At 39.1% G+C, this 12,858-nt stretch overlaps 1 protein-coding gene across 7 annotated transcripts in view; it reads right to left on the bottom strand.

The window, feature by feature from the left end:
• Nucleotides 1-12,858, bottom strand: part of HEPACAM2 (HEPACAM family member 2) — a 48,393-nt gene that overhangs the window by 24,521 nt on the left and 11,014 nt on the right. For 4 of the 7 annotated variants that reach the window (XR_010945519.1, XM_067746404.1, XM_067746401.1 and 1 more), the window contains exons 2-3: nucleotides 8,918-9,271; nucleotides 3,947-4,231 (exon numbers count right to left, since the gene is read on the bottom strand). Coding sequence is in view for 6 of the 7 variants with exons in the window: in XM_067746401.1 (XP_067602502.1) it covers nucleotides 3,947-4,231; nucleotides 8,918-9,271 (639 nt within the window). In the remaining variant the exon portion in view is untranslated. Of the gene's footprint in view, nucleotides 1-3,946; nucleotides 4,232-8,917; nucleotides 9,312-12,858 lie in introns of those variants that run through there. The other 3 variants (XM_067746403.1, XM_067746407.1, XM_067746405.1) reach the window with 2 other exon arrangements.

The following is a 12,858-nucleotide window of genomic DNA, read 5'->3' as shown; positions in this document are numbered from 1 at the left end:
AGATGAGGAAACTGACGTACAGGGTGACGATGGCAGTCTGAATGGACAGCTTAGGCTCATAACACCGTGCTATCCACTACACTCTCCAAAGGACACGATATTTACTAGAGTCCATGGTTGAAACAAAATAAAATCAGGTTTTCTTCAGTGGACAAAGAATGCTCCAACACAATCTTACTTCTGCTCTTACCACACTGAATGATGGTTCCTCCAAATTAATATTCAGTAGATGATATCTGGCTGGTTTAATATCATGTTTTGCATTTTGTACGTTTTCTATGTGAATGTAAACCATTTAGACCAAATAATAAAGAACAATGTAAGGATGTGTCTATATAGCCCTAGATTCGATTCCATTTGTCTGCTCACATTTTCTTTCACTGTGTTCAAGTACCTTGAATGCTTAGGTCTGTGCTACCTGGAGTTGAATGGAAGTTTTAATTCATGTCAGAATAATCTTATTCAGTCAAGAATATGCCTACATGTATAATAGATGGTGCCAAATCTAAATTTTTCACTCCAATTCAATGCTAGTCGTGCAGAGAGTCACAGTTTACACTTCGTAAATCTATTTCTCTGCCTTGTGCTTTAAGGCAGACAGAATATTTTCACAATATAACTAATGATTGTAATAAATCTTATATAAGTTGCTTCTAGTGAGTGGTGTTTTGGTATTTTTTGGTGAAAAACTGTAATTTCCTTCTTCTCTGGCAATCTTTAATATAATTTCCTCTGTTTCTGTTTCTCTGTTCATCTTTGAGACACTGAATTCTGAACTAGGTTGGACTAGCAGTTAATCCTCTTTGAGTTCCCCTACACCAAAGGTGAATTACACAATCAATGTATGAAGTTTTTTCTATTTCTGTGTGAACAATATTTTTCAGAAAAAAATGCTTTCATATTGCTCTTAGACATGTTTAATCACTGTATGGAGTTCAAAATTGGTAACGTTTTTCTCTATATTATAGGTTAATAAAATATATCCTACCTTCCTTTTTCCCTTTCCTATAAACACTCTTTCTATAATTGCATGACATTTGTGATCCATTTTGAAAAATGTGATCTCTTGACAAACATTTCTTGATTTAGTCTAGAATATGTGTGTATTTACTTATAAAACATTCTGTAGTCTTTTAAAAAATTTGAACATTTGCTTTAAAAATAATTTTCCTCATTGTTTACCAAGTAATGCCTGGCATTCGAAGTTCCCCCTAATCTGACTCAAATATACAGGTATCCTCTGATTTCAAAAACTTTGCATTACGCCACTTGGCTTTTATGAAAGACCTACATTAGTACCTGTTTTAGCTGACTGAAAGAAATCTGAAGAGGATTTTTGCTTTCACAAAAAAGATGAAAAGCAAAAATTGGCGTTCAGTGTTTGTTTTGCAGGAGCCGTTTTAGAGGCAGTGGGCACCCCAGCGGCGAAAGTGGCGCCACCAAGCCCCTTCCCGGGGAACTAAACTCAGTATCTCCGTATGAAGGCTCCATAGCTTTGAACTGCGTCTGTGAGCAACTGTGCTTTATTTTGATTTATTTTGTGCATCCATTAGCAAGACATGTCATAAGGCAACTGCTTATTCACTTTATACCATTTCGGTTTACACAAGGTTTCATAGGAACGCTCTACTTTCTGATGGAAGGGAGTGGGGAACCTCTATCTATTCCTCATTGTATCCTACGCTCTAGCCAAACTGGACCATTTGCCAAATACTTTGACCTCTGCTTAGTGTCTGTGTCTGCTGTCCCTATTGTGTGAAATGTTTTTTACAGACATTGCCCCTTGCCCCATTCATACCCATTGTTCAAGGTCCATCTCAAATGTTACTTTCTATAGTAAGTCTTCTCTCCAGCTAGAAGTAATGTTTTCATCTCTGAATTCCCATAGACTCATAATATTATAGTAATAATAATGGCCAACAGTTATATAGTATTTATTATGGGCCAATCACTGTTCTAAGCAATTTACGTAAAGTAACAGATTTAATCCAAACAATAACTCTGTGAAGTAGGTACTATCATTATCATCATTATATGGTTGAAGAAACTGAGGCACAAGAGAGGTAAGGCAGTAGGAGCAGGATTTCTGGCTCCAGAGTTCTGGAGCTACACTCCTTTGTATACATTCCTATGGTATCTAAGACATTCTCATACATTTCACTGTCACATTTTCTCACTTCTGCTAAAATACAGGATAGCTTCCAGTTTTAAGATTCAATGGTTCTATTTTTATCTTAATTTTGCTTAATTAAACAAATGTTATTGTATAACTGTGTCATACCACCGTACTCCACTTCCCAGAAGTTGCTTTTCCTGCCACAATTCTGTGGCTTGGTTTTATTGTTAAGCTTTATCTAGTTGAAAAAACCTACATATGCTTTTTTCCAAAGAGTTAATAACACACTTCCTCAAGAAGACTATCAATTTTCTATTGAAGAAAATAGAATACAGATGTATCAATAATACAAACAGTTTCCATTTACTGAATGCTTGCTTGGTGTCATCTACTGACTATTCTTCAGAGAGGATTGATTTCATTTAATGTGGTGAGGTAGTTTTAACCATCTCCATTTTACAGATGAGGCTCAGAAAAGTCAAGGGATTTCTTAAAGTCACATAGGTAGTGACAGAACCCATTTCCCACGTAGGCCTACCTCCTAAGCACCTAAACACTAGGTTTTAGGGCCTTTCTGAGCATTATGCAGATATATTTGATGAGTGAGTAGATACATTTACAAGGCTTAATTTTACCCTTGTGATTCAACCAGCTGAAACCTCCACCCTCATGCCACACAGTGAGAAGTTTTCCTTTGCCATGCCTTATTTATTTTGTTATATTGCTGTTGTGGCCATGCACTAAGCTATAATGGTAACTGATCAGATGACTTCCCAATGTGATAAGCCATTGGTTCAACTAGGGGAGATTTTGCACACACCAGTCCCTCTCCCCCACACTCAGGGGACATATGGCAATGTCCAGAGACATTTTTAGTTGTCACAACTTGAGGGGAGGGTGCTACTGGTATGTAGTGGGTAGGGGCCATGGATGCTATTAAACATCCTATAATGCATAGGACAACCCCCCACAACAAAGAGTTGTCCAGCCAAAATGTCATTAGTGTGGAGGTTGAGAAACCTTGTGAGAAGCTGAAATTAGAATGCAATGTTAAACATATTGGAGGTGGTGCTATGGAGCAGAGGGGATGGGGAAAAATAATACAATTAAGAGAGAGAAATCTTGCTTGGGTTGGTGATGATAATATGACATGAACTGAAAAGTTTGGTGCACTTAACTTGTACATGAGATTAAACAAAAATAACGATAGCAACTACATCAACAGAAAAAAGAACCAGAGAGAATTGAAAGCCAAAATAATTACGGATTCCCTGGGAAGCTGAATAGCTTACTGCAGAATAATTATGCTTTCTCTGTGATCCTCTCTGCACCCTGCCTCTAGAAGTGGAGCTGAGAAAATGGGCAGAGAGAACAGCCACGCCTTGGGCCGCATTTCCCATGCATAACCCGGGAACATTCTTTCTCCCTGTAGTCAGCTCCAGAGCACGTCCCTCTCCCATTTTATGATGAACAGCTCTTCCTCCACGGGGGTGAATAAATCAGTGTCTTCTGCATGGTTCTGGGTTTGAAATTGAGGTTCCTACTTTCCACTAGAATTAAGGTCACACATGCACTGAGTCAGAGAATGTATCCTAAAAGGCCCCTGGCCAATATCTCAACTTGATTTTCAAGAAACAGGGTTGTACAAGTAACTATATTTCATGACAAGACAGTGCCTAGGAAGTATAATTGCACCTAGTACTACATTACAATGATGGTGAAAACCAAATGACATCTGGTGTCAACATCTGGTGATGTTCTCTGTGACTCCTCTCATGAAAACTTCCCAGAAGAAAACTCATGTGTATGTATATATTTTAAAAAACTTACAATATATGGTAGGCATAATGATGTCACTTTCCATCTCACTGATAGGGTTCTTCACCAGACAACTGTAATTCCCAATGTCTTCTTTGGTCACTGGAACAATATGAAGGCTGTTGTTTTGGAGAGAAAAGGAGTTGGTGGAGCTGGTGTGGACAGGCCTCCCATTTTTTAGCCACTGGTAAACCAGCCGGGTGCCCCCTTCCACGAGGCATGTCAGGGTCATGTTCCCCACATACTCCACAGCCCCAGAGGAAGGCTGAGTCTGCACCACTGGTTTCGTGACAGGATCTGCAACATCAGAACAGATAGAAATGATTTTTGCCACCACAGAATTATAATAAAAGTCTATGAGGTCTTTCAAATATTAAATCCTAGGAAAATGATTCCAACGTTTTGCACTTTATAAATGTAGACAGTTCAGGAAGTAATTAAAGAAGAAAATAAAAAAGTCATGGCAAACACAAAATGATAAAATATAAAAATATCATTTATAGCAGAAATAACTGAGTCTAGAAGTTACTCTTCAAGGATTTTCTAATGGAAACCTTTACTTTATAGATAATGCAGTTAGTGGTAGAGAATGTCGGCTTCCCTATTTCCTGTTCATTGTGCTTTCCTCCGACACCATAAGGGTGTACTCTCACAAGCAAAGTTTACGTAGTTATTCCCCTCTCTTGATTTGTCCTAATATCCCAAGAGCAGCTGGCAGGGATACATGTGGTGAGCGCAAATTCCTACCCACCATCTGCAAAACACAAAGCTCAGATATATCATACTTTGGGGGGATTGAGAGAAAGTTTTAAAGAATTACATTTGCACCATTTATTTTTCCTTCTATGTAAGTGAACTAATTACATGTTTTAATTACTGTGCATTTATATTGCAGCGTTATGTTAGTCACTGAACCACGTTAGTCACTGTACCATGTTAGTCACTTTAACGAACGAAAGCCTATAATAATCTCCTTCTATGCATGATTACAGGACACACAGAGAATGAGATGATATATAAGTAACAGAAAATTGGCTCCAATGTTTAGCTTTCAATTTCCTATCAAACTTTTAATTGGGGTTGAGATAAACCCACGCACATATGGTCACCTTATCTTTGATAAAGGAGGTAAGAATACACAACGGAGAAAAGACAGCCTCTTCAATAAGTGGTGCTGGGAAAACTAGACAGCTACATGTGAAAGAATGAAATTAGAACACTCCCTAACACCATACACAAAAGTAAACTCAAAATGGATTAAAGACCTAAATGTAAGGCCAGACACTATAAAACTCTTAGAGGAAAACATAGGCAGAATACTCCATGACAAAAATCCAGCAAGATCCTTTTTGACCCACTTCCTAGAGAAAGGGAAATAAAAACAAAAATAAACAAATGTGACCTAATGAAACTTAAAAGCTTTTGCAAAGCAAAGGAAACCATAAACAAGAAGAAAAGACAACCCTTAGAATGGGAGAAAATATTTGCAAATGAAGCAACTGACAAAGGATTAATCTCCAAAATATACAAGCAGCTCATGCAGCTCAATATCAAAAAAACAAACAACCCAATCCAAAAATGGGCAGAAGACCTAAATAGACATTTCTCCAAAGAAGATATACAGATTGCCAACAAACACATGAAAGGATGCTCGACATCACTAATCATTATAGAAATGCAAGTCAAAACTACAATGAGGTATCACCTAACACGGGTCAGAATGGCCATCATTAAAAAATCTACAAACAATAAATGCTGGAGAGGGTATGGAGAAAAAGGAACCCTCTTGCACTGTTTGTGGGAATGTAAATTGATACAGCCACTATGGAGAACAGCATGGAGGTTCCTCAAAAAACTAGAAATAGAACTACCATACGACCCAGCAATCCCACTACTGGGCATATACCCTGAGAAAACCATAATTCAGAAAGAGTCAGGTACCACAATGTTCATTGCAGCTCTATTTACAATACCAGGACATGGAAGCAACCCAAGTATCCATTGACAGATGAGTGGATAAAGAAGATGTGGCACATATATACAGTGGAATACTACTCGGCCATAAAAAGAAATGAAACTGAGTTATTTGTAGCTAGGTGGATGGACCTAGAGACTGTCATACAGAATGAAGTAAGTCAGAAAGAGAAAAACAAATACTGTATGCTAACACATATATATGGAATCTAAAAAAAAAAAAAAATGGTTCTGAAGAACCTAGGGGCAGGACAGGAATAAAGACGCAGACATAGAGAATGGACTTGAGGACATGGGGAGGGGGAAGGGTAAGCTGGGATGAAGTGAGAGAGTAGCATGGACGTATATACACTACCAAACGTAAAATAGATAGCTAGTGGGAAGGAGCCGCATAGCACAGGGAGATCAGGTCGGTGCTTTTCGTCCACCTAGAGGGGTGGGATAGGGAGGGGGGAGGGAGATGCGAGAGGGAGGAAATATGGGGATGTATGTATATGTTAGCTGATTCACTTTGTTATAAAGCAGAAACTAACACACCATTGTAAAGCAATTATACTCCAATAAAGATGTTAAAAAAAAACAACAACAGCTTTTAATTGGGGTTGATGCATCTTCTCAGGTAAATCTGTCTTGACTCAGGTTCACATTTTTTTTACACTGGAAAATGTGCATTAGAGCACAAACAGATCCAATCCTTCTGCCCAGAGAAGACAGGAAAAAATGAAAGATAAGGAGAAGAGGTTGAAAGGTAACTTGCAGGGGTGCTGAGTAGTTCTGAAGGCTCCAGCCTTTCTCAAGATGGGTGCAATCAAGTGGTCCGCTCAATTTAACCCTTTATATTCCCTGGCAAGAACAAAGGGTTTGGAATAGCTTTTGTTTACATTACTATGATTTAAAAAGAAAAATGAATTGGTACATTTTATTATGTAGAAAAAGCTTATGTTTCAAATGTGCCCATGCATGGAAATACATGTGGTATGGAATAAGTCAAATAGATGATGTTGAAGGTCTCATATGGGAGAGCCAATCATGAGAATAGATGTTGGTACTGTGATCATACACTTGCATTTAACAGTGTATCTCAGATATGGAAGTTTCCTAAGAAGATTTTTTACACAGGCCCTAAATCCCTATCAAGACCTTTTTGTTGCAGGGGGAAGGCACAATATAGGAGTAGGTTAATAAGAAGTACAAACTACTATGTATAAAATAAATAAGTTACAAGGGTATATTGTAGAGCACAGGGAACAGATTCAATATTTTATAATAACTGTAAATGGAGTATAATCTATAAAATTTTTGAATCACTGTATTGTATACCTGTAACTACTATAATATTGTAAATCAACTATACCTCAATAAAAAATTTTTTAGGAAGAACTTTTGGCTGCATGTCTATAAACAGATCCAACTGCACTACATATTAACAAGTAATGGATGTTCTATTAAAAGTTTGGAAGGAGAGACGAGATACTACCCAGGAGAATTTCATGAAAATATGAAAATGTCCTCCTTTTCTCTCCCCAAAGTTGTTCTCTAGGCATCTGCTGCCACATCCTGTGTCTTTGTTCCCCTGCAAGCTCTCCAGTTTCCACTCATTTACTGTGCACATATTTACTGAGTGTCTACAAATGGCCTGCATCGGGGTTTAGGCAGTGAGGAAAAAGTAGCAAATACAAAGCCTGCTCCCATGGACCTTGTATTCTAGGCAAGGAAGAGAAACAATAAAAAAATAAAAATATACAATACATCCAGTGTTATGAATGGAATAAATCAGAACTCAAGATAAAGAGTAACTCTCTCTCTCTCTGTATACTTTACATAAGGTGGTCAGGAAAGCCTTTACAGATAAAGTGACACTTTGGCTGAGACAGAAAGGAAATAGGAGATAGTGCCATTACCTAAGAGAAGAGCAACCTAGGTAGAGTGAACAGTCAAGTACAAAGGCCCTGAGGTGTGAGTGTGTTTGGCCTGTTCTAGGAAGAGCGAGGAGGCCAGTGTGGTCAGAACAGAGTGAGTGAGGGAAAGAGAGCTGGGAAGGGGTCAGAGAGGTACTGGGTATGTTGGGGGGGTCACACTGGGCCTTGTGGGACATCGCTAGCACTTTGGCTTTGATTGTGAGTGAGACAGGAAGCTATGGGAGGATTCTGAGCTGCAGAAGGCAGGGGTAGAAACGGGGATAGTGGAACAGGCTGTTAGGACAGTTCAGGCCAGAGCTGATGGTGGGGTCGAGCGGGTCGGTAGTGGGTGTGGTGAGAAGTGACTCACTTCTGTCCATATCTTGAAGGTAAAGATGCCAGGATTAACTTGTGGACTGGATGTGGGGTGTGAGAGAAAGAGGGAGTCAAGGGTGATGGCAAGGTTTTGTCCTAAGCAACTGATGGAATGAAGTTGCTATTTGCTAAAACAGAGGAATATTGTTAAATAGACAGGTTTAGGGGGGAAAAATCAGAAGTTGGGCTTTGGGTGTAGTATATTTAAGGTATGCTGCTTACATACCTCAATAAGGAAAATAAATGTCTGAAAGTTGTCTGAACCCCACTCTCCCTCAGAGGACATACCTAGCAAATTCTATTGTTGCTTAAGTATGGTCACTGAGCAAGTTTCATCCTCCCCAGTGTACCAAAATAAAAAAAAAAATTCTTTATGTGACAAAAATGGGGCGCTTCCCAGGGTACATTCTGTTAATGAGAAATAAAATTTTCTCTGCCTCATTATATCAGCAACTTTATACTTGATAGTTTCCAGGCAAACAAATAATACGTTTTCCTTACTGCTTGATTACCTTTAGCAGGGCACTGCGCATATACTTTACATGCATGTCTTATTTAATCCTTAGAAAGCCTCATGAGGTGGATAATGTCATTCATGCCATGAGACATTGAGGCTCTGAGGGTTAATTTGCCCAAGGTTGCAGAGCCAGGACCTAAAGCCCAGGTAGTCTAATCTCCTGAGCCATTGCCAACTGCTGTGCTACTCAGCTGCCCATGTCACTTATAGCGGACTTACCATCAACGGTAACTTGAATCTTCTGACTAGCTGACACAGTTCCATTTCCCTGAATGTTGACCTTCACGATGTAATTGCCTTCATCAGTGAACTGCAATGGGTTGATGAGCAGGGAGGCATTGGGTGGCATCATGGTGAATTTGTGTTGGTATTCCAAGTCGGGAACCACAGACTTGTTCACAGAGCCCAGTAAGTATTTGGGCATCGTGTGGGGTCTCTCAAACAGCCATATGATCTGGATATCTGAAGCCGGAGTGTGGAATCCATAGTGTACGGGGAGGTAGAGAGCCTGACCCCTGATGCCATGGACTGTGTGTGATGGCACTGCCACCTTCAGCCCGGAACAAGCACCTGCTATGAAGGAAAGGAAAGTTGTAAAGACCCTGAACCACATTTCACAATCTAAAGGGGAAATACAGAGAGAACCTGATCGGGCGATACTCCTTTTCAAAGAAGAGAGGCTTCTAGGTACTGACTCTTCTAGTACCGGTTACCTGTAGAGGTAAATATTTGTCTCTGAAACCTGCATTTTAAAAACTCCCCACAAAGACTGTTGATTGCATGACCTCTTTAAAGGCAAGATGAAAAGGAAAAGCAGAAGTTATTATCTCTAACTGTTAAAGAATAATGGGAAAAGGAGAACTGGGAAAGATTATTAGTTCTAAAGTCCAATGAAACCTTTTAAAAAATTTGAAATTGTGACTGATTAATGTCTGAGTCATATCATATCCTAATCAAACTATGTGGTTGAGGGGCTACTTCCTCCTGAGAATCTTCCTCCACAGTCTTCTGAAATGGCTTAACAGTCCATAATTGGAAGTTTTTCCTTTTAGCTGAAGCCTTGCCAAATGCAAATATCCTAAGGAGAACGGCATTAAACTATGACCAGTTGTGATTGGTTATTCCTGCTCAGAAGCAGGGATCTGGTTGGTGTGTTTGAGCCACAGCAAGAGGCAGGAGCAGGTGGAGAAGAGTGGAGTGTAGTGAGACAGGAGGCCAGCAAGGTGGCTGGGCCAGACCAGGGAGTGCCTTAGGGTCATGGCAAACACTTTGGCAATTTTACTTTGAGTGAGATGGGAACACAGCTGGATTTCTGTGAGCAAGAGGGATAGAGGTCTTTCTTCTTATTTTTTTAGGTGTGCTCTAGCTGCCGTGAGAACTGACTGAAATAGGGGAAAGAGCAGGAGCAGGGTGACCACTTAGGAGATGACTGCAGTAAAGTAGGCAAGAGATGACTGTGTTGTAGATAAGGGTGCTAGTAAAAGATATTGTGAGAAAAGCCCGGTGGTGCTAACAGGATTTGATGACACATTGCGGGTGGGATACAAGAAACAAAGATGAGCCAAGAATGATTCTAAGGTTGTTGACCTGATCAACTGGAAGAAAGGAGTCGTCATTTATTAATGGGCAACTAATCAATTAATCATGGGGAATACTGTGGGAGACATTTTTGTGGAAAGACTGGGAGTCAGCTTTGGACATGTTCATTTTAGATGCCCATTAGAAATCTAAGAGGCAAGGTTTCTTCGTAGTTTCTGGCACCTGGAGATTTCCGCTTCTTTACCTTGAGCTATATATTGTTTTATTTTATCTAGCATATATATATATATATTTACAATTGAGAAGAGAGTTCTCCTTAGCTCAGGTTACCATGTAGCTACCATTTTCTACCATTTTGATTAGAATACTAATCAAAAGCTCTTTGCTTCAAAATCCTCATTTTAAAGGGGAGCAATACGGTACCTACATCATATGAACAGTGGAGGAGAAAATGAGAGGAATTTAAATGTGAAGTCTTTTGAACAGTGATGGAAAAAAGAAAGAACGGAAAGGAAATTGGAGACAGTTGGCATAGACAACACTTCTGGGGAATTTTGCTGAGAAAAGGAGCAGAAAAAGTATTTTTTAAAATTTCTTTTTTTTTCTTTGGATAGATGCTGAACAGCATGTTTGGAGCTATTGGAATGATCACTAGAAAGAGAAGTCTTGATGAAGCAGAAAACAGATGGTTGAGGGTGGAAAAGAATCCTAGGTGAGGAGGGATGAAAATTTGGGCACAAATAGAGATATCTTACAATTTCAATTTTGTCATATACAAAATGTTTATCTTCTTTGATTGCTTCTCCCTTTTCATCTCTACTAGGAAGGGGATCTTTAAGATTTATCTGAATCATGTTGTGAAAGGTCATCAATATTAGGAAGGGAATGGTAGAAAGGTCTGTTTGTACAACGATTTATTTGGAGAAACTGAAATATGTAGGTCTGCTCCTATGAGGAATAAATTCTACTAACAGTAAATTCCTCTCTTTCTTTCCCAGGGTGGAGGTTAGAGCAGATTTCCATGGTTTTCGTTTTTGGGTAGCTGTTGGTAAACAGTGAGACCCTGGGGCCAGCAGGGAACTCAGAGCAAGGAACTGAAGAGGAAAAAGGACAAAGAGGAAGATAAGAGGAGTTTAAAGGGAGAAGGAGTGCCTAGATTCTCAACTGAAACTGACCATACAGACTAAAAATTAGGTGACTCTATGGGAAAAATAAATATGTGTCTTACAGTCTCCTTGGGCTCTGTGTGTATTTGTGATTGACATGTAGTTTTTTTTTCTGATAATGGGCTGTACCTGTACATTCATTGTAGTGAGTTGGTCCATAACAAAGGAGTTACAAAGGTATGAGGATTTGCTTCTGTTTTCTTTTCTGGCAAGTGCAAGAATGTTAAATTTGTAGTTCTTCTTAATTTGAATCATTAGAAAAAGAAGGAGCTTGTTGCTGGGAATTATAAAGAGGAGATAAAGTGTACTGCAGAAAAGGCAAGGAAATCATAAGAGAGCTAAAGGGAGATGAGAGAGTAAATCTAGGACTTAAAACTAGTGATGTCTGAGATATGTGAAGCAGAGACTGAGAGAAGGGAGTGAAGCTCTTGAAGTCATAGACATAGAAAGACATTGGGCATTGGATGGCGGACCTGTACAGGAAAAGATTCCTCTTAGTACATGTGTTATCTGCATGAAACAACAGGCATTTTCATGCCTTTCATTGTAATTGGTGATAGGAAGTGCCTAACAAGTTCCTGGTAAGTAGAACTAGTTTTTTAGCACCCATTATTACTAACTTAAGATATGTAAAATGCACTTTTCACTGTATTTATTGTGTTGCTATTTCCTTTTTTACTTCAGTGAATACAAAAATATTCCTGAGGGTTTCACGGTTCATTCTTGATCTTGGACTCCCTTGTCCGTACAGTCTTAAATTAATCACTTGCAAATTGCCTGGAAATAGGGATTTCAGGAACCTATTTTCTAAACTTGCAGAGAGATTTCTGAATTTCCTACTTTGATAAAGTTAAAAGTACACTGAAATATGAGGTCTTAGTACAGAACACATACCTGGGATAAAATGGTGATTAGTTAACTGACCTTAGATAAGTCATTTTAATTCTCTGGATGGCAGTTTTCTTATGTGTGAAAAAAGGGTAATATTAGATGAGGTCCAAGGCCTCTCTCTACTCTTTATGTTTATGTTCTTGACATCCTAAGGTGCTTTTCTCAGGGTAGCAGCTACTCTACAGTTTAAAGGGGAAGGACTCATATTTTAGTGAGAAAGGGCCCAAAGAATTTTGAAGTATTGAATCTCAGATTTAATATCCACTTATTAAGTTGGATATCTTTTCATAAAGTGGCAGTTCTGTGTTTTTTGCCAAGGTATCAAGGGGGATGGTGGGAATCTACATCATTGCCTTGAGAATGCACTGGAAAAAACGGCATAGCTCCTGATATAAAACTCAGTAGTTGCCTCTGACAGTAAGCAATTTGGTCATTGACTTATTGGTCCACTTAATACATTTCACAGCTCAACCTAGAAACCACTGCTAGACTGAGCTGTAGATAGATGGCCTGAGTGCAATTCTGGCCAATCTGTTCTCGGACTTTGGGGAAATCATTGCAGAA

This window comes from Pseudorca crassidens, chromosome 8, assembly GCF_039906515.1.
Source record: "Pseudorca crassidens isolate mPseCra1 chromosome 8, mPseCra1.hap1, whole genome shotgun sequence".
Lineage (NCBI taxonomy): Eukaryota > Metazoa > Chordata > Mammalia > Artiodactyla > Delphinidae > Pseudorca > Pseudorca crassidens.
Note: the sequence above shows the minus strand (reverse complement) of the source record. Positions and strands in the feature narration are given on the sequence as shown.